Here is a 26,358-nt window from a genome sequence, read left to right on the forward strand (position 1 = left end):
TTGGTTGTGGTTGTGGCCAAACATCACCTGCCGTGGTGATGTTTGGCTTGTTGTGGGCTTTGTGTATGTGTTCAATGATGTATCTGTCTGATCGTATTAGCTGTAGATGGATGGTTAAATAATGTCACAAGATCGGTCATACTGCAGGCTCTCATTTGCAAGTGCACTGATTGTGTGCCCGTCTCCAATATGCTACATACCTGGCATTTATTCAGTTCATTGTTCTTCTGAGTGCGCAAGAATGGTGCCAATTATTGTCGTGTTTGCATTGTAACGCACAACTTTCCCTCTCCGTTATAAAAGAACGTGCATTTCAACAACTTTAGCCAATGCATGCTCCTATGTCAGTGTTGCTTTACGAGTGTTTTAAGTGCGTGTGCGCGCGCGTGCGTGTGTTGTCATGTAGGCTATCATGCTGGCTTGCATCCATGAAATATTGTAATGTTATGGCCTAGGCTACTGCATGTTGAGAACATTTAGATCATTGTTGCGCAACAATCTGGGAATGAGGACATCCCCGAATATTGACGGGTATTTCGTACACTGCCATCTCAATATATAGCCTCACAACGGGTCTGCCATATGTCTCTGACCGCATCTGATTGCCGCTCCCGATTTGTATCAAGTAGGCGTGGCCTATGTGACGTATTAGCTCCGGCTTCCTCACCTGTCTAAAGGTGCTGCCACCTGCGGCTGGAGTGTAGCTATTGCAGCTTATATGTTGGTCCTGCTCCCCTTGTGGCTATGTGGGGGCAGCTTACGTGCTTAAAATACCTAACAAGCCTAACATATAAAAATATAACACTGTACTAGACACAAATGTAATTCCACTAGCTAGTGGTGGTCAATACATTGTAATGTATTGCATACCTAATAGCCGCGGCTATTAGGTATGCAAAAGAGGCTAATCGTCCGCGGCTAACTGCATCTAAGCCGCGTCTTAGAGCGTTTAAACCGGCCGGTTTCCATACGGATTCCGGCCGGCGTCCGGCCGGTTTAGCCTTTTTACCGCGCCATTCCAGGTCCGTATTATGGTCTTCTTGGCTTTCCATAGTGTCTCAGGGGGCATTGGGGTGTTTGATTATGCTGATAATAAAGAAACACACACAAGGGGATACGTAAAGGAGAAAAAGGTAAATATTCAATTAAATGTGCACTGATAATGTTCACCTAGTACACCGTATGCTGTGCAGTAACTACTGGCTGACTATTTGGGAAATACAGAAATGTTTATAGTACAAATAATGACCATTTGTGTAGATGCATTGTATATGTCCAGTTTATATACGCTCAATAACGTACTGCAGACTTTGAGCACAATAATGGACAGCTATGCTGGTTTCCATTATTCCAATAACAGAAATCCTAGGCAATATCGACCATTTTACCACGGAATCAAGATCATTATATTGTCCAGATCTACGTCATGGGGCAAAGTGGTAATATTGAAGTCAATGTGGGTAGTGTATGCTTCTGTTTAAGACACACAATACCCCAAAAATAACGCAATGTGGTTTAAACCAGAGTAGTGGTAGGCTACTAATATCTTGAGTTCATTCGGCCGGTGTCGTCGTCAGTAAGCGGGCGGGTAGTTCATCTTGGACAAATTGGGAGTTGAAAGATGTCCCATAACGATGTAGAGTTAACGCACTAACCGACACACTATAGCGTTAGTATGATGTATTATTGACGTACCTCCAGTACAGTCGGCGAGTCCATTCAGAACGGCCAAGAGACACAAAAGTGTGGAATATACATTCAAAAGGAATGTCACCTCCATTTTATATGGCAAATGTCAAACCCACGTCGAGTGGACAAAAATTGTTTAAAAAAATAGGATAATGTTGTCTTGATTGAGTCGTTCCTTCTACAATAAAACAGCCGTATGTTTCAACACAAGACTATAACGTTACACATTGGCAAGTTTTTTTCTTTGGCCGTGCCATTCTTCTGATAACCGTTCGACTTGCCGGTTCCACAATACTTGTCGTCCTTGTCACCAGTACAGGTTGCCGTTTTATCGTATCGTATCTATATAAAAAAGAAATCACAGTTCACGGTTTCGTCCCAAGTCAGTAAATCCTCCTACAATTGTTCACCAAGCATAAAACGCCTAACGCCTGGACAATTCATGGCACTTCCGGTAAGCGTTTTTCAGAGTAAAAGTCTTTCACGAATAACGAGGGCTCCATGAGTGACTTTAATTTGGGTATTTACGTATCTATTAAATATGTTCAATAGATCTTACCAAATATATTAATACAAGATATAGCTGGCATGAAGCAGCTTGTGGGTCAGAGTTGTAATTGGACCATGTAGACAACACGGTAGACCCAAAAATCGGATTTCGATGTTTAACAGTTTAATGTGGGATTTAAGAATATAAGAATGTTTTTTAGTTAGAAAAAAAAAAAGAACCTTTCCCCACAATTGTAAAGCCAAACACCAGTCTGTTGGGTCTGATGTAACTCATTAAAACTTGAATGAAAACAATATCCTAACTTATCAAAGTGCAATAAATCCTCATACTGTCAAGATGGGTCAACTCAATTTCTTGTTAAGAATACAAATCCATTAATTGTCGAATTTATAAACTCTGTCTAACTGCATATTTATTAATATTTTCTTTACATTGATGCTTTTTCTTTTAAACTTCAAATTCCCCATTCGGGATCAATATTCCTCGTTGTTACTGTCATTTACAGCTGGTGGCGAATGGGTTGCTCGTATATCCATTCTTACTCCAAAGATATAAGTCATTTATTTTAAAGTTGTTTTAAACAGGCAAAAAAGAAGACAAATGAAAACAAACTTTTAGCATGTCTGCTGTACCCCGGAATGTGTAACATTTACTATTAAAATATTTAAATCAATTAGATATGACAAAGGGTCAAACATTTCAAAGTGAATAAAGCAAACATCCAATTCAAAAATGAATTTCCACTGTGTGTTAAACTGAACATTATTGACTATAATTAAATACAGTATAGATTGAATATGTAGCATAACATGTTATGAAAGACCTTTGGCCTCTTATTAGATAAAAATGTTATAGAAAACAGGTCTAAATGTTGCTTATCGGGGGAATTTTCTTGACAGACTTGATCTTCTTTGCTCACTCATCTGTCGGTACAACTGGATAACCAATAGCTGAACTTCACTATCACCAGTGGAGATGTCGATAGCCTTCAAGAATAAGTCCAGCGCATCTTGTAACTTCCCTTCACTGTAGTACTGCTTCCCTCTGCAGACCAGTTCCTCATAACTCTTTGCCTCAGAATCAAATGACTGGTCGGAGCCGCTGGCCATTTGGACAAAACCATTGCTTTCACTATGAACAGAGGCAGATTGTGGATCCGTGGTTGATTCCTCCAAGATCAATTTTACATCTCCCCCAGACTGCGACACGCCCAATGACACACTGACGTCACTCTCTTGGTCATTTTCATCTTCCTCACTCTCCGTCAGAATAGTCTCTCCTTTGGTCTCATCTATCTCAAGTTTGTCCACAGAATGCACACTTGTTTCTTCTGAATCTCCACCTACAACCCCTGATATATTTTCTGAAAATTGCGTCTCCTCAAAATCCAAATCGTTCTCCACATCCTCCACTATGGATTTAATCATAGATCGGCTGGAAGCAACAGAGATGTTTCCTCCAAAGCTTCTACTGGCCTGGAGAGGAGTGCGTCCTGAGGGCAATGTTTTTGGGGTGGATGCTTCCAATATTTGGAAAGAGTCACTTAAGATGCAAGACATCCGTTGTAGCTCCTCATCATTTTCCCCCTCTTCTTCACTATCGGAGAACACTGCTACCCGTTTCTTCTTGGTCATGATAACTGATTGATTGCCTGAATGGTCAGATTCAGAGACATAGGAGTAGTTGAGGCTCATCCTGTGCTCCTGTTTAAATCCTGCCAAGGACTTGTCTACATTGAAACTCCCCTGGATCTGAAGCTCCGAGAGCAACTGCACCTCTTGGGCTTCAACATCTGATTCCTCCAGAAGGTCGTGAACAGTGGATATGGCATTTCCACTGTCCTCTAGCAGTAGATGAAATTTTTCTTCAAAAGACTTGACCCCTGAAGCGCTCATGGAAGTTTCCTCGTCGTTTAAAAACACATTGGAGATTTGTAAGGCAGAGGGTCTTTGACCAGGTAGGGGCTCGAGTGGAGGCTCTTCATCCATAGCAGTTGCTTGGTTCTTATAGTTGTCCAGTTCACAGAAGGACTCTTGATTGAGCCGTTTATCATCATGGATATCACCTGAGACAGAACCATCCAGGCTTACATTATATTTGGTAGTAGCATCATCAAACTCCATATCTGGTGACACATTGTGTACAGAGTTGTCTTCTGCCTTAACCTCACTTTGTTCAACTGTGAAGGAATGTTGTCTGGGAGACGCATTTGGTTCAGTAGTGTCTGAAGAGAGATCTGGTTGTTTTCCTTCCATACCGTCATCAATTGTTAGATCAATGAAACCATTTGTATTTTTCTGTTTACTGTCCTCCTTGGTGGATCCAGATTGGTTCAGTTCAACAACATCTGAGCCATCTTCAATGTACACTATGGGGGATCTGGGTTTACAGTTTGGAACTCGTCTTCCATTGGACCTCTCCATGTCTGGTTGCGTTGGCTGACGGTGCCACGCAGGTTCCGTGCTTGACTTCATGTTCTCTGCCAGCTGCATGTGCAGCTCAGACTCTGCCTTCATTATCTCCTCAGCCTTCCGAACCCGTCCCTCAATGTACTGCTGGGCCTCCTGGTCTTCAGGATCTTCTTCATCATTCTGGTTGGACTCCAGGGAGAACATGAGGTCGTGATCGGAAATCCCAAACATTTCCATAGAGTGAAGGTAAGCGATGTGCTCATCCAGCAGGGGGTCGGTCCGTCTGTGACGTGAATGCAGAGACTGCAGCTGCAGCTGGGTGGAGGAGGACCGCGTCTCTTGCAGGGTAAACAGCTCCTTCAGCTCCTGCTTGCTAAAGTAGCGGAAGGGATTCTTCTTGTCTCCGGTTGTCTGTCTGATGATGGAGTCTTTGAACACCTGACGTCTGTAAATCTTCTCCTCTACAGTGCCGCAGGTGATCAGTCGATAGATGACCACGTTCTCTGTCTGTCCGATGCGGTAAGCCCGGTCCACTGCCTGGGCGTCTGTGGCTGGGTTCCAGCTGGGGTCATAGATTACCACCCTGTTTGCTGCCGTCAAGGTGATGCCGACTCCCCCCACCTGTGTGGTCAGAAGAAAGACAGAGTATCGCTTGTCGTTTTGGAAAAGGGAGATCAGTCGCTCTCTCTCATCCAGCTTGGTTATCGTTCCATCAAGCCTAATCGTTTTGAAGCCTCTGTTTCCCAAGACTCTTTCAAGGATATCAAGAACCTTTCGGAAGTGGGCGAAGACAAGGGTCCGGTGCCCTTCCATTCTGAGCCTCTCCAGCAGCTCCATCAGAAACACCATTTTCCCAGACTCTGCTATTAATTTGTCATCAGGGATGCCGTTGAGGCTGTGGGATGTCCCCATGTCATCTTCAGCCTGTAGGTTCTCATGTGTAGAGTCCTGCAGGCCCAACTGGGCCACGGCTGCGGCAGACAGGAGCCGAGGGTGGTCACAGAGTTTTTTTATAACATTGAGCTCAGCCAAAGGTGACCTGGTGGTGGTTAGCAGCTCCTTGATGTGGTCTAGAGAAAGAAATTGCCTGTAAATGTCCTCCTGGACATCACTCAAGTATGTCCAAATGATCAGGTCATTCTTCCTTCTCAGTTCAGGCATGATTATGCCATTGTACTTTTTTGTTTCTGAGACTTCAATATCTTCATTTTCTGTCTTGGAACATTGCTCTTTTTCCATTTCGGAATTCTTTTTCTGCACATCAGCTTTTGTCCTGCGAAGAAAGTATGGTTGAATGATAGCCATTAGGTTTTGCGACATTTTTAATCCCAGACTCTTTTCTCCCGGCGTGGCATCCTTCTCCCTGGCGCGTGTTATTGGGTTCTCATACTCCGTTTTGAATGTTTTCGATGTGCCCAGCAGAGCACCTTGACAAGCAAAGTCAAACAGAGACCACATCTCCCTCAAGTTGTTCTGCACAGGGGTTCCTGTGAGAAGCACACGGTTTCGGGCAGGTATGGCATGGGCACTTTTGGCTGTTTTGGTTGATGAGGTCTTAATTTTGTGTGCCTCGTCCAGGATCATGTAATCCCATTTAAACTCCTGGCCATTGTAAGAGGCAATCTGCTGCCAGTTTAGAATCAGCATTTGGTAGGTTGTGATAACCACACCACCTCTCCTCTGAACCTTCTCTATGTTCCTGGTCCGTTCCACTTTGCTTGTACCATGAAACTCTTTGACCCTCATCCCAGGAGTCCACTTGGCAAACTCTTTGGTCCAGTTTGTAATGAGCGAAGTGGGCATGACAAGTAGCGTGTGTTTGATCAGCTCAGCGTCGTACATGCCTGAGAGGAAAGCGATGACTTGGATGGTCTTTCCCAGGCCCATGTCGTCTGCGAGGATCCCGCCTTTGAGACCATCCCTGTGTAGGCTGTACATGAAGGACACACCCTTTCTCTGGTGCTCGTACAGCTTGTCGTGAAGCTCTCTGAAAAGCATTAGACCGCTGTTGTCGATATTGACAAACTCTTCATCCTCACTCTCCGAGGCCTGTTCTGCGATGAGCTCTTCGATTTTTTGGATTCTGCTTTTAAGTTTTTCACTTGGGTGAATTTTGTGAGCCCGATTAAAGAAGTCCAGTGCTTTAGATATATCCCCCTGTCTGGCTGCATTTTTTCCATCCTTTATGTAGCTATAAAAAAAAAAGAAGAAAAAGATGATTAGTCATTGAATATAGATTATTTGTTTCACATTTCATTGTACATTGCAAAACCTGTGTAACTTTGTCACCACACTTTTATCACTGATCCATTGCACTATATGCTAATTTTCAATAATTAAACCCTAATAGTTAAAAAAGCTCACTTGTAGCCGTTTTATTCATTACAATATTGAAATCATATTTATTAAGATAATATGAAGTATACACTAGGGCCGAACGATTAATCGAATTCAAAACAGACATCGAAATGTCGGCTTGAATTCGATAGAACGAGATGGGCAAATCACAGGCTGCAATAAAAAAAAAAAAAAATGCAACGATTTTTTATTTTTACTGTTACTGACTCAACAGTAGTTGATTTTTCTTTTACAATTCAATAGTTTAATAAAGATATTATAATATAAATTCATGCATCAATTCATCTCAACACACCTGGCCCAAAGGAAAGAGCAGTTTATATATTAACTGCTTCCAATGTTGTGTTGGTCATAGTATAGAATTATTTATTGCTTGTTTAGTGAATAATACAGAACATAAAAAAAGGAAAAATAAATCGCATACTAAATGTAGAGGTGCAGGTTTATATGGTCAAAATTGTATGCATTTAGTTTTTGTGGGCAAACTAGACGGTTAATTCAGAGCCCCCAAGTTATTTTCATATATGTTTTATAAATGTATGATTGAGTTTTCCTGTTTGTGTTTTTATTTCTGTCGTAGAAGTTTTTGGGATGACTGAAGAATGCTGTGTGGTACTCTCAAAACTGATTATTTTATTTATATTAGCAAAAGGTAATTTTCTCTGAATTTGAGCAGTCGTGTCTTCATTGCTTAGCACCATTTCCTGTATATTACAGGTCAGTAGTTGGTTTAAACTATAAAATGTCAACCTTCTAAAGCCTTGCTTTATATGTATAACTGTTGAAGTTCGGGTCATGTTTTGTTATGTTTCTAGCGAACTTAAGAGACTTTAAAATACTGCCGTTCAGTACAATGACAGGGGTAAATACCGGATGGCGCGAAACGGCAGGTCCCGCCGATTATGGGTTCATTTTTCGCCCTGCATATTGCCTTGCGGGCATGCCGCGCAATTTCAGGGTTTTTGTTAGCACTTTGCACAGTGCTAGTTTTATTTGTGGTCTCCTGTACACTACAGTTTAAATGGGAATATGAGTAAATGTTAAAGGTTCATGGTTACAGATTTACAAGTTTGAAAGAATGTTTATATTAATGCATACTGTTTAAAGATAAATGTTACTGTTACATCCAAAGTCACAACTTGGTTTACTTTGTATTGAAAACTTTTAGCTTTCTCTGAGTAATACTTTTGTTTTATTTAAGTGTGTGAATCTAGAATAATTGCCAACCACATGTTGCATTCAAGTAGTGGATTAATGCTGTTTATTGCACTATATTGTTATTGATGCTTTTACTCACTTAAACAGGTGAATGTAAATGAGTACGTTGCTCAAGTAGAGTTAAGTGGACTGATGGAGAATATTGAATGTGCACGATATAACATGAACGTGAATTAGAATAGGATGTACGATGTAGTTAATATTTGATGCACTTAAACAGTTGAAGACTGAACAAGAGACACTCAGAGTAATGTTTGTATTTTATTTGTGAATTTGAATATAGACGCAACTTGGATGACGAACTGAGCAGTCGTGTCTTCATTGCTGCGCACCACTTCCTGTATATTACAGATTTCTTTATTGTTGCCGTGGCACCCAGTCCTGGGACCCATAACACTTGCACACTATTATTGGAACATATCGCGTCTTGTTTGCTTTAAAATAAAAGAGTGTTACTCCTCCGCCTAAGTTTCTGTAAGCCTGCAACATATTTTGGCGAGCTAGCCAGGAAAAGAGTTCAACGTGAAATCGCACACGGGCCGCCATTACGGGCACCCGACGAGAGAAGTGGACTATTCCCCGGAGACAAACCTTAAACGAAAAAGTACGAAAAGAAAATAAATAAAAAAATAGAAATACAAGATGGATTTGGAGCTACTCTTAGACAGAGCCACCACTAGGCTAGGTCAGCTAAATCGGGACCAAGTGGTGAATGTCTGCAAACATTTGGAATGCATTGAAGATGATGAAACTGTCGCTTATAAGAGTAGGCGCGCATTCATCAAAATGGCGGAAAATAAGCTGGGCGAGACAGAAAACTACACAGAGACAGATGAAGCAATACAGCTAATCAGTCCCTCCAGAAAAACGCTGCGTTTTTTTGTGGGATTGTTGCGGCCAAAAATCCTTGATTATGCGGCATGTTTTCTTAAAAAATGCGATGAAATATGCGGCATATTTATGCAATTTTATGCGATGAAATTACGGGAACTTGCAAAAATTGCGGGAACTTGCGAAAAAATGTGGGAACTTGCGAAAAATGCAGCTTTTCGATGACGTTCACGTCGCGTAATTACGTCACTTCATAACGTTCCCATGGCAACAGGGGGAAATGGCTGCTCTTGTGTGCAGTGAACGCAACATTTTTCAACTTTAAGAAATGTGACTTTTTTGCAACGAAAATGCGGGGATTATGAAATCATGCAAGCCCCGCATATTTTGCGCGGAAATCTGCAATTTATGTGGTGAAAGTGCGGCATATTTGAAAAAATGCGGCCCCCGCATGAATATGCGGACTTTGGCTGATTATGCGTTGAATTATGCGATCGCATAATTGCGTTTTTCTGGAGGGACTGGCTAATGAAAAAACTGTTGTCGTTCATGGGGGAGGAAACCATCCAGAATGACGAAGAAAAGTCAGAGCGTGATTAGATGGAAGGAAAATACCAGGAGCTGCAGCAGTCCCGCCAAGAAGAGAAGAGGAAATAAAAGAGCCGGATGTGAAATTCAATAAAACCGAGGCTACCGCAGCAAGTCACATTCTGAACCTGCCGCTAGCCAGAGCGACAGAAGTGACCATCCACTGTGAGTTTCGCATCTGTGGCCAAATCGGCGAGGGAGGACAGCTTGACAAATTGTCATACAAGAACCTCCTCCATCAGATAGAGAGCGGGCTCCGTAAGGGTCATGGTGAGTCCGACGTCATAGAAGCAGTGATAAGGGCCATCAGCCCAGGCCTTAAGCTTCGTGACATGCTCCAAATAAAGCATGATTTGACCCTGCCTCAGCTAAAAATATTAAAAGGGACATTACAAAGAAGATGATGCCTCGGACCTGTACCAAAAGTTGATTAGTATTTCTCAAGATCCAAAAGAGTCAGCACAGGATTTTTTGTTCAGAGCCATTGAATTTAAAGACAGACTGCTTGTTTCATCCAAAGAAAGAGGAAGACTTTGGTGCAGAGCTGGTCAAAAATAAGTTTCTGAGGTCAGTGAGTACAGGACTCCTAAATGACAATATCAAATTCCAGATTAAGCCATACCTTGATAATCTGGAATTGACTGATGAACTCTTGATTGAAAAAATAAATGAAGCAGCTAATCTTGAGGCAGAGAGACTAACAAAGTTGAAGAGGAACAGTGCCAAGACACCCAGAGTGCCTGAGCTACAGACGACCAGCAACACCTGGGACAGCACGCAGGGCTGGACAAAGGAGAAGGAGACCGCTGCAGTCACTGCTTCAAGTGTGGAGAGCTGGGCCACATCTCCAGGGGATGCAGAGTTCCACGCCATGCCCAGGGAAACAACCAGGGGTTGCTGCTGAGGGACCGGCAGAGTCCTGACGCTGCAATTTCTGCCTGCAGGAAGAAGGCACTGATAGAAGGTTACAGTTATGTACAGGTTGTTCAGCTACAGTCTATTGCTCTAAGGTATGTCAGAAGCATCACTGGCAGGAACACAAAGCCCTGTCTGAAACAGTTAAGTTGATTGAGCAACAGTTAATTACCTCTCAGCAAAACAAGGTGAAAAGCTTATCCAACAAATTGGGGAACGTAAAATGGTAAAATGTACATTTGATAATGTGCCAGTGACAGCATTGTGGGATACAGGCGCTCAAGCAACTGTGATAAATGACAAATGGCGAGGTGAGTATCTGCCGAATAGCACTATCAGAGCAATAGATGAACTATAGGGCCAGTACCACTAAATGGACTTGCTGCCAATCAGACAGAAATATCATTTATGGGATGGGTACCTAAGCATGTCAGACACTGCTAGTTCTAGTCTGCTAGTGCCAATACTTGTTTCCAGCGACCCCAATGTGGCATAAGACCCCATCATTGGCATTAATGTCATAGAGGAGATGGTTAATGAACTGAAACAGCAATGTGTTACACATACAGACAGTGCCACAGAAATTGTGAGCAACGCTTTTGACATTGACTCTTGTGCAGCAAAAACATTTATCCAGCTGATGCATACTCACCAATCCAGTAATGAGGAGATTCCAATAAGTCCTGGCAAGAGTAAAGGGAAACTATTCCAGTAAGTACTGGCAAGAGTAAAGTGAAACTACATCCAGGTAAAACCACTACAGTGAGATGTCGCACACACATGGGGGCTGAGAAAGACACTGAAATGTTGTTCTGTCCAAAAACGAGTGCAGACTAACCTGAGGGGTTACAAATACAAGAAGTGTTGTTCAACATGAAAAAAGGAAACTGTTCAACTGTCCCTGTCTCTGTTATTAATACCACAGGACACAGTATCACTCTGAGCCCACGCGTCAGCCTGTGACACATAGAGAGCGTTAAAGCTGTGTACCCGGCGGCCATACAACCTGTGACACCAGCACAAGCAAGTTCAGTCAAAGTTAAACCAGGAGAGACAGACTGCCCGGACATGGCATGTCCCGCCACAGACAGTAGGGCAGTGTGGGATCCCCCTGTAACATTAGAACAGTTAACTGGTGACCAGCAGGCCCTTGCAAGAGAAATGCTTAAAGAGGATTGAGAAGCCTTTGCCCAAGATGAGTATGATGTAGGCTGTATCCCTTCACTCCGTATGCACATTACTCTAACTGACCAAACACCAGTACAAAAGACATACATTAGTGTGCCTAAGCCATTACATCAGGAAGTAAAGGAGTACTTACAGGACCTGATTAACCCCCCCCCCCGGTGAAAGTAAACAATCATGGATATCCAGCGTGATATACATTGATCTGCGGACTGGTCCAACTCCTTCTCCCTCATCCTGACTTGGAATGTGTTAAATGCATCGGCATTTTTAAGTTATGTTTTCCAGCATACTTTTTACTTGCTTTTGTCGGACCGTCGGGTGGTGGCTCAACATGGAGCAAAGAGGAAACGGAATGTCTTTTGGATATCGGACCCAAATATCCAAAAGACGTTCCGTCTCCTCTTTGCTCCATGTTGAGCAACGTCTCCGAGACCACCTCTCCGGCTGGGTCAACCTCCTTTTGATGGTTAAAAATATCACGGAATCGACAAAAATCTTAACAATCAATGATCGATCAATTAATCATGCCCATCCCTAATTGTCAGTACAGTGTCTGTTCCTTATCTAGAAAGACACCCGTTTTTCCTGTTCTCTGCATCTTGGGTGGCATTTAAGAACAAAGGACTTAAACTAAGTGTAGTGCCTTTTAGAATGGTTTGCACTAAAGGAAAGAAACCCAATACTAATTTTATTTATCTGCAACATTATGTTGTATGATTACAGTGTTCACAATAAATGTTCTCGAAATGACACTTTATTTCTCTTTTTTTTAAATACATTTAGCAGTTTTGCTTTCCTTAGGGTCTATGTAACCTGTTCTGAAACGGTTATTTTATGATTTTATATCGTGATATATATAGTTATCGCAAGAGGCTGCAATGTATATCGCAATACGGATTTTAGGTCATATCGCCCATCTCTAACAGGCAGCTCAGCAACAAAACCCTGATAGGCAGAATGTATGAATACAAAGAGAGAAATGAGAAGCCTACTGTACAAGAGCTAAAGGGTGAAAGAGTTTAAAGCGCTGGTGAGAGAGTGGGGCAAGCTTGAAATCAGAGCAGATGGGACTATGTACCGGACAACTCAAACAAAAAGTCAGCTTGTACTCCCAGAAACATACCGCCCGCTCATCCTAATTGAGCTTCATAAGTAAATGAGCCATTTGGGTACAGAAAGGACAGTAAACTTGATCAGAGACCGCTTCTTTTGGCCCAAAATGCAAAGGGACATTGAACATTTCATAACAAATGTGTGTGAGTGCCTCAAGAGGAAGAAAACAAACACAGTCGAGGGCACCCATGTTGTGTATTAAAACCACACATCCATTTCAGAGGTGGCTATGAAAATATACTTGTGATAATAGACCATTATACTCGCTTTGCTCAAGCATACAGTGGGGCAAAAAAGTATTTAGTCAGCCACCAATTGTGCAAGTTCTCCCACTTAAAAAGATGAGAGAGGCCTGTAATTTTCATCATAGGTATACCTCAGCTATGAGAGACAAAATGAAAAAAAAAAAAAAAAAAATCTAGAAAATCACATTGTCTGATTTTTAAAGAATTTATTTGCAAATTATGGTGGAAAATAAGTATTTGGTCAATAACAAAAGGTCATCTCAATACTTTGTTACATGCCCTTTGTTGGCAATGACAGAGGTCAAACGTTTTCTGTAAGTCTTTACAAGGTTTTCACACACTGCTGCTGGTATTTTAGCCCATTCCTTCATGCAGATCTCCTCTAGAGCAGTGATGTTTTTGGGCCTTCGCTGGGCAACACGGACTTTCAACTCCCTCCAAAGATTTTCTATGGGGTTGAGATCTGGAGACTGGCTAGGCCACTCCAGGACCTTGAAATGCTTCTTACGAAGCCACTCCTTCGTTGCCCGGGCGGTGTGTTTGGGGTCATTGTCATACTGAAAGACCCAGCCACGATTCATCTTCAGTGCTCATGCTGATAGAAGGAGGTTTTCACTCAAAATCTCACGATACATGGCCCCATTCATTCTTTCCGTCACACGGATCAGATGTCCTGGTCCCTTGGCAGAAAAACAGCCCCAAAGCATGATGTTTCCACCCCCATGCTTCACTGTAGGTATGGTGTTCTTTGGATGCAACTCAGCATTCTTTCTCCTCCAAACACGACGAGTTGAGTTTTTACCAAAAAGTTCTATTTTGGTTTCATCTGGCCATATGACATTCTCCCAATCCTGTTCTGGATCATCCAAATGCTCTCTAGCAAACTTCAAACGGGCCCGGACATGCACTGGCTTTAGCAGGGGGACACGTCTGGCACTGCAGGATTTGAGTCCCTGGCGGCGTAGTGTGTTAGGGATGGTAGCCTTTGTTACTTTGGTCCCAGCTCTCTGGAGGTCATTCACTAGGTCCCCCCGTGTGGTTCTGGGATTTTTGTTCACCGTTCTTGTGATCATTTTGACCCCACAGGGTGAGATCTTGCGTGGAGCCCCAGATCGAGGGAGATTATCAGTGGTCTTGTATGTATTCCATTTCCTAATAATTGCTCCCACAGTTGATTTCTTCACACCAAGCTGCTTACCTATTGCAGATTCAGACTTCCCAGCCTGGTGCAGGTCTACAATTGTGTTTCTGGTGTCCTTTGACAGCTCTTTGGTCTCGGCCATAGTGGAGTTTTGAGTGTGACTGTTTGAGGTTGTGGACAGGTGTCTTTTATGCTGATAAGGAGTTCAAACAGGTGCCATTAATACAGGAAACGAGTGGAGGACAGAGGAGCCTCTTAAAGAAGAAGTTACAGGTCTGTGGCAGCCAGAAATCTTGCTGGTTTGTAGGTGACCAAATACTTATTTTCCACCATAATTTGCAAATAAATTCTTAAAAAAAAAAATCAGACAGTGATTTCTGGATTTTTTTTTTCATTTTGTCTCTCATAGCTGAGGTTTACCTATGATGAAAATTACAGGCCTCTCTCGTCTTTTTAAGTGGGAGAACTTGCACAATTGGTGGTTGACTAAATACTTTTTTGCCCCACTGTTTGCCATGATCAACAAGTCAGCCAAAACTGTGGCTGATAAACTTTTTAATGATTTCTGTCTCAAGTTTGGTTTTCCAGAAAAACTGCACCATGACCGTGAAAGAGAATTTGACAAACTGTTGCACCACCTGAAAGCTCTCTCCGGTATCAGGGGGTCTCACACTACTCCTTACCACCCGCATGGGAATGGGCAAACCGAGAGGTTTAACAGGACTCTCCTCTCAATGTTGAGAACACTGACAGAAGAACAGAAAAGTGACTGGAAAAATCACCTCCCTAAGGTCATTCATGCCTATAACTGCACAACTAGCGAGGCCACAGGTTATTCTCCATCCTTTCTCCTGTTTGGCAGGCCACCTCGACTGTCAGTGGATTTGTTGTTCGGGACAGAGAGTGAGAACTGTGCTCATTCCTCTCAAGAGTATGTGGAAAAGTGGGGACGGAAGATGGCTGAAGCGTATGACATTGCTTCCAGAAATGCTTCCAAGTCAGCAGACAGAGGAAAGAGACAGTATGATAAAAAAGGTACGGTCCAACACTGAGACTGAGAGAGGAGGACCAGGGAAAATCCGCTTCTATTGGAAGGATAACATTTATGTCATCAAGAGTCAAAAAGGTGAGGACAGTCCTGTGTTTGAAGTGGAACCAGAATGTGGTCGAGGCAGGACAAGAATCCTTCACAGAAACATGCTTTTACCCTGTGACTTCCTCCCGGTCACCACACCTGAGGAGAACCACAACCACAACTCATACAAAGAGATGTAACAGGGACAAAAACAAACAAAAACATGCGACTGGACAAGCACAGCAAATGGACAGTGAGGACTCGGATGATGATTTTCCTGCAGTGACATTCACTTGTTCTCCAGCTGAACCTCAGGGCCCACCATCGCTTAACCCCACAACTGAGGAGTTGTATCCACAACCCGAAGAGGCGGTCCTGGAAGTGTGTGAGCCTCATCTTGTTGAAGACGAACAGACCCACACAGCAGCTTTGGACGTCGATGACGTGAGCTCAGAGGATGAAATTATTGAGACAGAGCTGCGGGACCCATATCCAAAGAGACAAAGGAGGCATCCCCAAGCACTGACTTATGATAGACTTGGCCAGCCACACTTCAAAAAACAAATTGTTTCCACCCAGGGGACAGATGTAAGAGGCTACTGGCGGCCCTGGTAGTGAACTAAAAGGGGATTTGTAAACTGAAAAGACACTCCTTACCTATTTTGAATGATACCATGATGTACCTTGTGTTTATTTTGCAGTAGGTAACACAGACTGTTGGCTGATTGATGTGTTGTGTGTGTTTGGTATCAGTCATGGAGAAAATAAATGACTCAACCGAATGTGTGAATTCAGGGATGTGTAATATGCATTAAATGTGTTTGGGGTACAAAGACTAATGACATTAGGAGTATCCCTGACTGCAGTGCACGGTAGTCTGGGTACCTCATAAACAGGGTTATGACCTTAATGTTCCCATTAAATTTTATGCATGTCGCTGTATTTGTGTGAAGGGCAAGAAGGTATATATTTGTGTGAAAGGCAAGAAGGTATATTAAGATGTCGGGACGACATGTTTTCTTTCAAGTGGGGGAGAGTGTAGAGGTATAGGTTTACATGGTCAAAATTGTATGCATTTAGTTTTTGTGGCCAATCTAGACGGTAAATTCAGAGCCCCCCCAAGTTATTTTCATATATGTTCTATAAATGTATGATTGGGTTTTCCTGTTTCATGCCTGTTAATATTCTAAGGTGTAATGCCTAAGTTCTGACACTATTGAAGTACTGAGGAGGTTTGGAGCAGAAGAAGAGAACTCCATTGTTGATGTGTTTTTATTTCTGTCGTATAAGAAGAATTTTTTTGGATGACTGAGTAGTAGATTACAGCCTGAGAGAGAAGAACGCTGGCACATTGTATTGTTGGAACATATCGCTTCTTGTTTGCTTTAAAATAAGAGTGTTACTCCAACGCAAGTACAGCCTCCGCATGCGTTTCTATAAGCCGTCGCAATCGCAATATTGGTCGAAATAATCGCAATTAGATTATATCCCCAAATCGTTCAGCACTAGTATACACTACAAAAGCATATTGGAGAGCAGGGCAAGGGAACAACCCAATAAGTGGAACCAATTAACAGACCTACTGGAATGTTCTCCCCTGAACACTAGCATTTGTGAGACAATTAATTATATAATCTACAAATGAAACCATCAACAAATCCAGGCACCTTCCAACTATATTTCCTTTCTTTACCTGTTTCTGTCTATCAAAACTTGACCCATCCAAGATTTTGCTGTCACTTCATCAATCTATATGTTCTTAAGATAGATATCTTAATACATTTTTTTCTTTGCAGGCTTCCAAAGCCTTCATCCATCAAAAATATTTGCCACACAGAGAATAATTGTCCAACGTATTTGACTGATGACAAGTCTGGATGATGTACTATAGCATAACCATCTCCCCTTATAGCATTTATATTGTCAAACAATATAGAAACAAACAAGGAAAGGGAGATGGTGTGGCCAAAAATAAGGGGCAGGATGTTATTCTAGATGTGAAGAATGTATATCGTGATTAAACTAGTTGTGGATTACAGAATGGATACACAGAATGGATCCTGATAAACACGTTATGTCTGACTTGAAATGGCACAACATAGGCAATAGGAAAACAAGCCCTTTCCCAATTGAGATTTCTAAACCCCAGAAACCCTGTATGGTTTGGGGTTAGATAAGCACTTCTTCATTCCCATTGGCTGTTGCAACCCGGGAAGGTGGGATTGATTCTATTAAAAGAGGACACCGACCTCACCTAATATTTCAACCAATTGCTATGGGAAGATCATTGAGCAAGAGCACAACACAGTAACTCTGGCTTCACCCAATGAATGCATGAATCCCAAATGTACTTTTTTAATTATCAGAAATAGCATTGTAGAACCACCGGCATGTGATACTTACAGACTGAGTTGATTGAGGCTTGGAAAATGTCTTACAACAGAAGAAATATATAGCAGTCCCTGACAAACTATAGCATAAGTCTGCGGATGCTGATTCCATACTTAAGATAGAGCTTTTATAGAGAGAGAGAGAGCTATGCCACTCCGGGTTAACCGTAATGAGGCAGGAAGCGCTAGACGGCAGACGGACAAGCCCTTCTGGAAAGCTCAGAAAAGACAAAAGCTCAGACAAAAGGAAGGACAGCAAAACACAAATGACGATTTGTTGCTTTGCTGATTGTTTTTAAAATAAAATATATCATATACAATAAATATACTATTATTTTGAGTATTATTCTACATATTTATTCTAGTAATGCATGTAACTATTAAATCCAGCTACGTAACAACCAGTCGTCAATTTCGTGTCGGAGGATGGCAAGAAGCTACTTTTGTCCACTAAAATTATATCCGGTTTGCTGTCTACCATCTGTCATTGCGGCCAGCCCCAGCAAACGTCTGGTCATGCGTTTGGTGACACTACACAATATTGTTGCGTCAATACACAACAGAAAGTATATGGATAATGGTTTTCACAGCCCAGTGATGCTGGTGTCTTTTATATGAAGGAGGGCATTCAAATATACTAGAACGGTCAATTAGGAGGCCGTAACCATAGAGGAAGTTATGCAATGACTAGGTGACTTAGGGGTCAAGGTCCCTAACACGGGAGCTATAGACCCCTCTTTTATATCAAGGACGATCCCAAGGACGTTTACGATTATAAATTGCATAAGGTGCAGGCTCCTTTTGACCCCAGACTTTGAAAAAAAATGTACTCGCCTTAAGTCACAAATTTCCAACCCATTCGGCCGAAAATGGGTAACTTTAAACTTCTCGCTGTGTAATACTCATTTACTCTGGAAGTCACACCCCTTTTCCGGCCCTTTTGAGATGGCTAGAGATGCTAAAATGCATATACATGTTCCTGGTCCAGGTAAAGATAAATATGAGATTTGGATTTCTAGCTTGCAGAAAAAAGTTCTGCCCAAACGGGCTGGTTCCTTGACAGAGCCTCTCATAAGTATGGACCGCAAGACCTAGTTCATCAGAATTTGGTGTAAAAGGCAGTTTTGGAGATAGGAAGGTTCTACTGCCCCGAGACTTGACTACCTAATTACGGGCCTGACTGGGACCCCCACACCAAAACGTGGCCCTCTCGACCCGGGGGCAGCGGTCTGTGATTTAGGCCCCGTCCACACGAAAGAAAACGATGCGTTTTCGTTTTATGCTGCTCAGGAATATCTCCGTAAAGACGGATTCATTGCGATTTGCGTTTCAGGCTTCCACATGAATCCTAACATGAAACCGCATAGGTCCGGATATATTTGACACCACGCTCGGACATGGTTTCAGAAATGTGCGGTTTCGGGCACTGGATCCGCCGGCACCGTCTGGACGGTCGGCCGAAACGCACAAGACTTCTGCGGTTTCACCAAAAAAGAAAATCGTCTCTGTGGACGGGCCTTAGGGCAGTGATTCTTAAACTAGGGGTCGCGACCCCAAATGGGGTCTCCAAAAACTTCAGTGGGGTCGCCAATTATTTTCTGTATTCAGTCTGAAATTATTAATATGCCAGGTGAAACAAAGGAAAATAATATTGGGGGGAAAAAACTGCCCTTTTCTTATTTACACGCAGTTAAGAGAAGAGAGAAAATATGTTTTCGTCTTTCAACGAGATCTGGTTCAGCCTATGGGCTACTCTGCTGATAGAAACAATGTAACTATCTGCTCCCACTATATGCAAACTCAAAAGTAGATTGTAGATAAGTAGATTGACGAACACAGAGCTTGCGTGTTGCTGACGGATGTCACAATCTCTGTGTTCGTCAATCTACCTATCGAGTCTTAAAAACAAAATGGTGTCGACGGGTGATCTACCGATGGTGTTGTGTGTATAAAATGTCCTTTTTAATAAACAATCTGTACACTTACAAAGTTCTCAATGCCTCGTTTTATATGTAAAGACCCTAATTATACTACCAGAGAAGTGTCGGGCTAATTTTAGCCTTTTAAGTGGTTTAAAATTGCGATTTAGTTTTTTACCATAACCAGTTCCCCCATCTTTCCAAGTTTATAGCGTTTTGATAGAATCGGCTAAAAACAGCCAACTGAAGAAAGCGTCGATATACGTTTTTTGTGCTCCAAAACGAACGTTTCAACTCGTTATCATACAAAACATATCCCAAAACTATTTGTACACCGGAATTACCCTTTAATTCGCTCTCCAGCAGAGGCTGGAGATCGGGAGGTCTCCCAGTGGGCCGGTCCACTTTGAAATGTATTTTGTGCGCGATTGCTCGATTACGCGAATGAGCAATCACCGACATGCCCCCCCCCCCCCCCCCCCCCCCCACATTGCTACCTGGTCTGTGGGAAACACTGCGACTTCAACCATTAACTCTCCTAGTTACCTGTGGTAGTTGTCCATCTTGTCATTGGTCTCCGTGGACATCAACCTGCAAAAGCACATTCAACAATCAGAATACATACTTAAAGCAGGGTCCATTCACACACCGTCTCGTCGTCTAGCCTGAGGTCATATAACTCTACTGTAAGGTTCGTTTATAAGACAGCAGGCATCCCCTTAATAGGTTTCAATAATAATAGTATGGTGCATAATCAAACAAAACTGCTACAAACGTGCGTCACGTCATATACAACAGGGGTTGACACTAACGGTTGCCCGCTTGCCGGGGCAACTAAAAGTAATATTTGGGCAAGTTGAGATTGATTTCTGATTGCCCGAACGGGCAAGTGGATTTTTGAGGGTTTGTAATATAAATGATATTTATTCAAGTTTTTTTTTTAAACTACTGAAGAACAGCCTTTTTATCCGCAAAATCACACAAAATAGATGCATTTGCAATTCATCAGCGCGCTGTCTTCTCTTCTCTCGGACAGCGAGTTAAGACACCCATCGCTACAGCGCAAACATAGCCCGCCTTCTGTCACTCGCTGCAGTGCGGTCTCTGGCAGTGATTCGGCAGTGTTAGCTAAAGGTTAGCCAACACAGCTAGCATCTCAAGTGTAGCGCCTCCGCGACCGGCTTAGGCAGAGAAGGAAAATGGAGTACTAATTGAGGAGTGTAGCCTGGCTAACGCCAGACCTCATCTCAATCTACATTGAGAAGAGGTCTGGGAACCACACATTCATTTTCTCGTATTTGAGGTGTGGTTTACAATTGCCCGGACCGTTTATTGGGCGCTACGAATGTCTATCATATGAGTCTGCACGTAGCTCATACCCAATCGTATCAATTATACCAGATGACGTATGTAGAGCGACAGAAATTCGATGAGGAAGAAGACAAGCCCCAAGGAACTGTGCATACTTCCGCAATCCACCAGTGCTCAGCGGCCAAGCCTGGTATTGCAGCTGTTTAAGCGGGCTGTGGACGGGTCCCTCGATTCAAGGTGCCCAGAAGTAGATATCTCCGTTCACTCCAATGCAAGTGGGGAACAGGAATGTGTCTCCGCAAAAAAAAAAAAACTGGATATCAATCAAAGGCTCATAATTATCTTTATGCCATGTACTAAAAAAGTGTAAGTTCTCTCTTTTCAAAACGCCACCTCAAGCGTTTTATTAGCCTTTTATGTTATTTTTTTGCTGGAGAAGGAGGGGTGGGCAGCTGAAAGGAGTCGTAGTGAAACAAATGTTTCGGCCCGGCATTCGAGAGGGCCTAGTGCACGGCTCCGTTAACTTCTCGTGTCCGAGGTTTTTCCTTTTACTTAACATGAATGACGTTGATGGTTTTTAGGCACTGTGGTGACTTTTTAGCACTAAAGGTGTTTTAGTGAGAAAGGGATTTTTAGACTGGTTCAGCTGCTGCTCAATGACTTACGTTCCTCTGCTTGCGACCATTGCGATTCACTATTTATTGAACCATTTATTCAAAAGATCCAAAGACAAAGAACGGGTGCATTACGGTATCATTTTTATAATATTGTTAATAGCCTAATAAACATTTCAGTTGTGTTAGTATTTAATTTTTCATTTGCTTGTTTAGCTATATATGACAGTTAACAATGTTGGTGTAGGCCCATTACAAATATTTATGAGGGTAGGCTACTCCAACCACGTTGCTAATCGATATGTAACCATTTATTTGTATATAATTATTGATTGCATTTTTCGTAAATAGTTGGATGGAATCTATTTAAGCAATAATATTGAACTGTATTGTTTTCTAGGCCAACATACATTTACTATGTTATTGGTATTATGTTATATGGAGCAATCTTTCATATTTATGAAGTTAACTCATACTTCCATGGTCGGTAAACAATGCGACTACGATCGCTCAGACCTCTCGCTTGATTGCTACAATGCTAACAATGCTAAAAAAAACCACAAGAATATTTCTGCATCCGGCACGTCATGAACTAGGGCGTGGCTAGGCTCCCGTGATGCGGAATCATATCTCTCCTTGATGTTGCCCTGTATCATTGAGCAGTTTACATAGGAATGAATGGGCGCCATTTTGGAATCCGGTGTCCATTCTATAATATGTCCATGGAAGAAGACGATGGGTGTGTCGCATAGACGTCGTCATCGTCATCGTCTTGCCGTCCCTCCCCGTTCTGTGGTTGGTTCCCTATCTCAGGCGAATATCGGATACATGGAATCCGTGCGGCCTAGCAGCGCGAAATGAAATAGCGCGCACAACAGAATGGGTATACCCAGGCTAGGAGGAGTGCGGTTAGGAGGTACTTTGGATTGAGGCAAATTACCAAGGAAAGTCAAAAGACTTGTATGCAATAACAAACGTAACACATGTAAAGTCATATGCAAGAACACACAATTCTGCGAATACAGCGATCTTTTTCCCGTAATTGGACATGCACAAACTATATATTATATGAAATCTGAGCCTCCACTGATTCCGACAGTCGAAACCATATTACTATGTGACTAAAACTCGCAAATAACAACTTAAGAAGAAACGTCCCCTTTTCATTTACAACCAAAAATGAAGTTTTACCTTAGTGATTTATTTCCACAAAGTTGAATCTGATCGCATAGAACCACCATAAACAGATAATCCAGTGTCTGGGCCAAATTTTGCAACTAAACATGGTGTTTACTATCAATGACTAAGAGAAGGTTTCTGAGGGAAAAGGTTGCCTTCAATCAGAACACATGTTCTTCAGCGCAATCTTGTGTATATGTGTATTTGCCCTGAACTTTAAATAGAGGTGTCAAGTGTCAAAATTTTAAGATATCTACCTTTGTTTGTGTCTCATAGTAAGACAGTGCTACTAACTGATAATGACCAACTGTTAATTATTTCAGGTGGAAATGTTATCTTCCACTTATTCTGTGTTCCAGCTTTATTCAATTTTACCAAGTATTATCCACATTAGATATTTCACTTGCACAACAATCTTTCTATTGGCAACAAGATGACATGTTATAGCCCTTGCAGTTGTGGAGATATACTATATTTACTTTGGTACATTCTTTTCTGATATCGAAAATGGTAGTATACCGATATTTTTCCAGGTAGGCCTATAGTATCGAAGTTAGTAAATCCAGTATTGTGACTGACAACACTACTAGAAACGCGATTGTGATTATTCAGTTAGACCTACAAGAAACGTAAAAGTTAAAAAATACATATCTTTGCTACTACCTTGGACATTTAGTTATGTTATAAATTTGCATAAAATCCAGATAAAAGCTTGCAGGTCTACATATAGCTGGGCGATAGCTTTAATAGGTTGCAACGGTGGGCTGAAATCACTTCATGGCACGATGTGACCGTTAGGTAAATAAGTAAACAAAGATAAGTCTATCTTTTAAACACATGTATGGAAGCTAACATCAGCTTCAGTCTGAGCTAGGGTGAGTTTACTGAGCCCCCCAAAACCAGGCGCCTTGCAAAAAGAGGCCTGTTCACGATTCTGATTCTAATTTGGGACAAGTGAACACGATGGGCAAGTGCTTTTACGTGTAACTTTTCCTATGTCTCAATAACAGAGGTACGATATTACCAGTGTTCAAGGTTATCTTTAATGATGCATTCCCTTTAATCTGTATCTAAAGCCTCATTTCCACCGGGGACGTAAGCGCCGCGGAACGGCTGGGCCGCGGTCACCGATGCTGATCGCTGCCACTCTAATCAATGAAACCATATCCACCGGGCGCGCTGCGGAACGTCTCAGCAGCGTCCCAGGAGCGGCACAACGCGCCGCAGCGCTATCATTCCGCAGCACTTCTAATTTTGGCGCGAGCCGTTGCTGAACCGCGTCAATTTCCACAGAGCAGATCGAGCCGGGCAGGGAGTGAAAAAGTAAAAGCCATAGACCATCCAGTCAAATTTCAAAATAAAACACAATACTCAGCTCATGTAGCCTATCACAACTTCACATCAACATTACGTCATGACCGGTGGCACCAGGTCAGCAGTCAATCAATTAAAGGGTCTCAGAGGGTCGGCAACATGGACGACGAGAGACTGATTGTTGAAGTGGAGCAACATTAAATAATTTATGAAAAAATCTTCCTTCTTATAAGGACAATGTCAGAAAGGACAAAGCCTGGCATTTAATATGCAGTAGTTTTGGGAGTGGAAGGTGAGTACATTAGGTTTACGATTATCGCGTGATCTCGCGTGAATACGGCTGGCTCGCAAGGCAGCGCTACGCTGCCGTTACGCGCCCGGTGAAAATGGACCCAGGGCAGAGTTCGCAGCCGTTCCGCGGCGCGAACGTCCCCGGTGGAAATCAGGCATAACAGCTAAGATAGCTGCAGTAACGTTCCAGAGTAGCAGTGTTTTGATCTACCAATGCCTCTAATTCATACTTTGCGGTCACGTGACTACCATGGCTACCTTGAGGGCAACCGACGCCGACAAATTGGCGGCGAATAGCCGCCATCCAGGAGAATTGCAGCCTTCCAATACTACAATCAATCAGCTATTTAGACCATAAATGTTCAAATTATATATCAAGAAAAGATAAACATACTCGGAACTTGTGATCCACACACAGCACCCGCTGATGTGTTCATTGCTTTGAAGTTGTCTCGACCAGACGTGGAGTTTGGAGATATTTATATGTATCTTATAGAAAATCCGTCACCTTATACCGCACAAAAAATGAAAGCCTACAAAAGTACGGATAGCTAACTTTTTTTCAAGTTTCACAACGTTGTCGTATGGGAGGTGAAAAACAGAAATATCTTCATAATCAAAGCAAGTAAGTTGAGTGAGTACCATCTACCCGCAAAACGATCAACAAATAGCTTTTTCCTGAATCAAATAACTTTTAAGTAGCTCTTTTATTGACCAAGTAATGCGGTAGCGTCCACACACGTTACATTTTCTCAAGCATTTCTAAACTTCCAGCGTAGCGGAGCTTTTTGCTGCACTAATAAAACTGCTTAGGATCGTTTAGTCACGCCTACGCCAGTGTTGCCAGATTGGGCCAGCCCAATCTGGCAACACGGACTTTCCCCATGACGGCAGGGAGGGAGGGAGGGAGGGTTGTTTTCATTTTTAAATAATCGTGATTATAATGTGCAATTAAACAATATATATTACTTATGGCAAATTCTAATCTTATAGACAATACAGTTTTCCCTCCTTTCCGGATGGGATCCGGTAAAAACATAACTCCGGCTTCGCTCCTCGGCAGTAAATACTTCCAATCGCACAGCAACTATCTGGCATATCGTTTTCACCTCAAAATACCAACTTTCGTTCGTATGTTAAAACTGGCGACGACCTGGCAGATCCTTGATTAGGCTACTAAGTTGCTAGAGAACGTTGTTCTTGCCCGCCAGCAAGTCGTCGTGTCGTCACGTGCAAAGTATGAATTACTCGTGCTTTCTCCACATTAGGGCTAAATTAGCAACTATCTGTCATAAATCATTACAGGTACTTACTTCTCCAGTTTGTCTGTTATACATGCTATGTTCTGGTCGGAACGTGAGACGTTCATTATTTCTTCGTCCGACATGATCTTAGCAAACCACCGTAACGAGTCTAGAAATGTGTTGTTTGTTGGACTCGGAAGAATCGAAACCTCGGGTTTGTATATTTGAACACGCCACTTATCCCGCCTGGCCTTCTCAGCTAATCACAAAGCGCTCCTCGTTGACGTCAGAAAGAATTGTCCTATCGAGATACTGTGATTTACAAAGGGGCGTTGACAGGAGTACACGTCACTAACCAATGGATGAGGTTTCAATCCGGAAATATCCAACGTTGTTTTCAATGTTATGTCATTATATCAATATATATATATATATATAGAATATTAATAATATAAAACATGTTCCATCTGCAAAGTGACCATGTGAAAAACACGTCATCAGGTATTCACCTTATTCCGCGCGTAAACAAGGGGGCGCCATATTGGTTCCGTTTTGTATTTATCTTCCGGTTGAGCAACACTGTCCATTATCGTACAGTGGCACAATACATTAGCAATTTTAGTCAAGATGACCAGCATTATTTGTTCCGTGCGGAGCTGCCATAACAACTGGAATAAAAGACGGGTGTCCTTGCAACAATACTGTGTTGTACACGGGAAAACCAGGGCAGAATGTTGTGGGGCAACCTTCAATCTTCATTCTCCACCATCCAGCGATGAGGACCGGCGTATGTGGCTAAAGGCGCTAAATTTG

The 26,358-nt window shown here is 42.4% G+C and overlaps 2 protein-coding genes across 3 annotated transcripts in view; both read right to left on the minus strand.

Moving 5' to 3' along the window:
• LOC307083872 (disintegrin and metalloproteinase domain-containing protein 9-like) overlaps window positions 1-2,119 on the minus strand; it is a 32,847-nt gene extending 30,728 nt beyond the window's left edge. The window contains exon 1 of the mRNA XM_079747893.1: window positions 1,696-2,119. Within this exon, the coding sequence (XP_079604019.1) occupies window positions 1,696-1,780 (85 nt within the window). The 5' untranslated portion in view covers window positions 1,781-2,119. The remainder of the gene's footprint in view (window positions 1-1,695) is intronic.
• A 310-nt stretch (window positions 2,120-2,429) lies between these two features.
• Window positions 2,430-25,742, minus strand: ercc6l (excision repair cross-complementation group 6-like). 2 transcript variants are annotated; one of them, XM_079757631.1, is made up of 3 exons: window positions 25,615-25,742; window positions 20,139-20,183; window positions 2,430-6,802 (listed from the first exon to the last, which is right to left on the minus strand). In XM_079757631.1, the coding sequence occupies exons 1-3, from the start codon at window positions 25,686-25,688 to the stop codon at window positions 3,076-3,078; spliced, it is 3,846 nt and encodes a 1,281-aa protein (XP_079613757.1). In that variant the 5' UTR covers window positions 25,689-25,742; the 3' UTR covers window positions 2,430-3,075. The 2 variants fall into 2 exon arrangements, with proteins under 2 accessions (XP_079613757.1, XP_079613758.1); XM_079757632.1 differs by lacking the exon at window positions 25,615-25,742 and adding an exon at window positions 21,059-21,133.
• Between the last annotated feature and the right edge of the window lie 616 nt (window positions 25,743-26,358).

Source organism: Pollachius pollachius (assembly GCF_949987615.1).
Source record: "Pollachius pollachius genome assembly, chromosome: 1".
NCBI lineage: Eukaryota > Metazoa > Chordata > Actinopteri > Gadiformes > Gadidae > Pollachius > Pollachius pollachius.

Excerpts from the sequence above, each read along its gene's own strand:
- ercc6l (XM_079757631.1), bottom strand. The coding sequence starts at position 25,688 with ATGTCGGACGAAGAAATAATGAACGTCTCACGTTCCGACCAGAACATA. Across the intron at positions 20,184-25,614 it reads ATAACAGACAAACTGGAGAA|GTTGATGTCCACGGAGACCA; the intron begins GTAAGTACCTGT and ends GTGCTTTTGCAG. Across the intron at positions 6,803-20,138 it reads AAGATGGACAACTACCACAG|CTACATAAAGGATGGAAAAA; the intron begins GTAACTAGGAGA and ends TTTTTTTTATAG.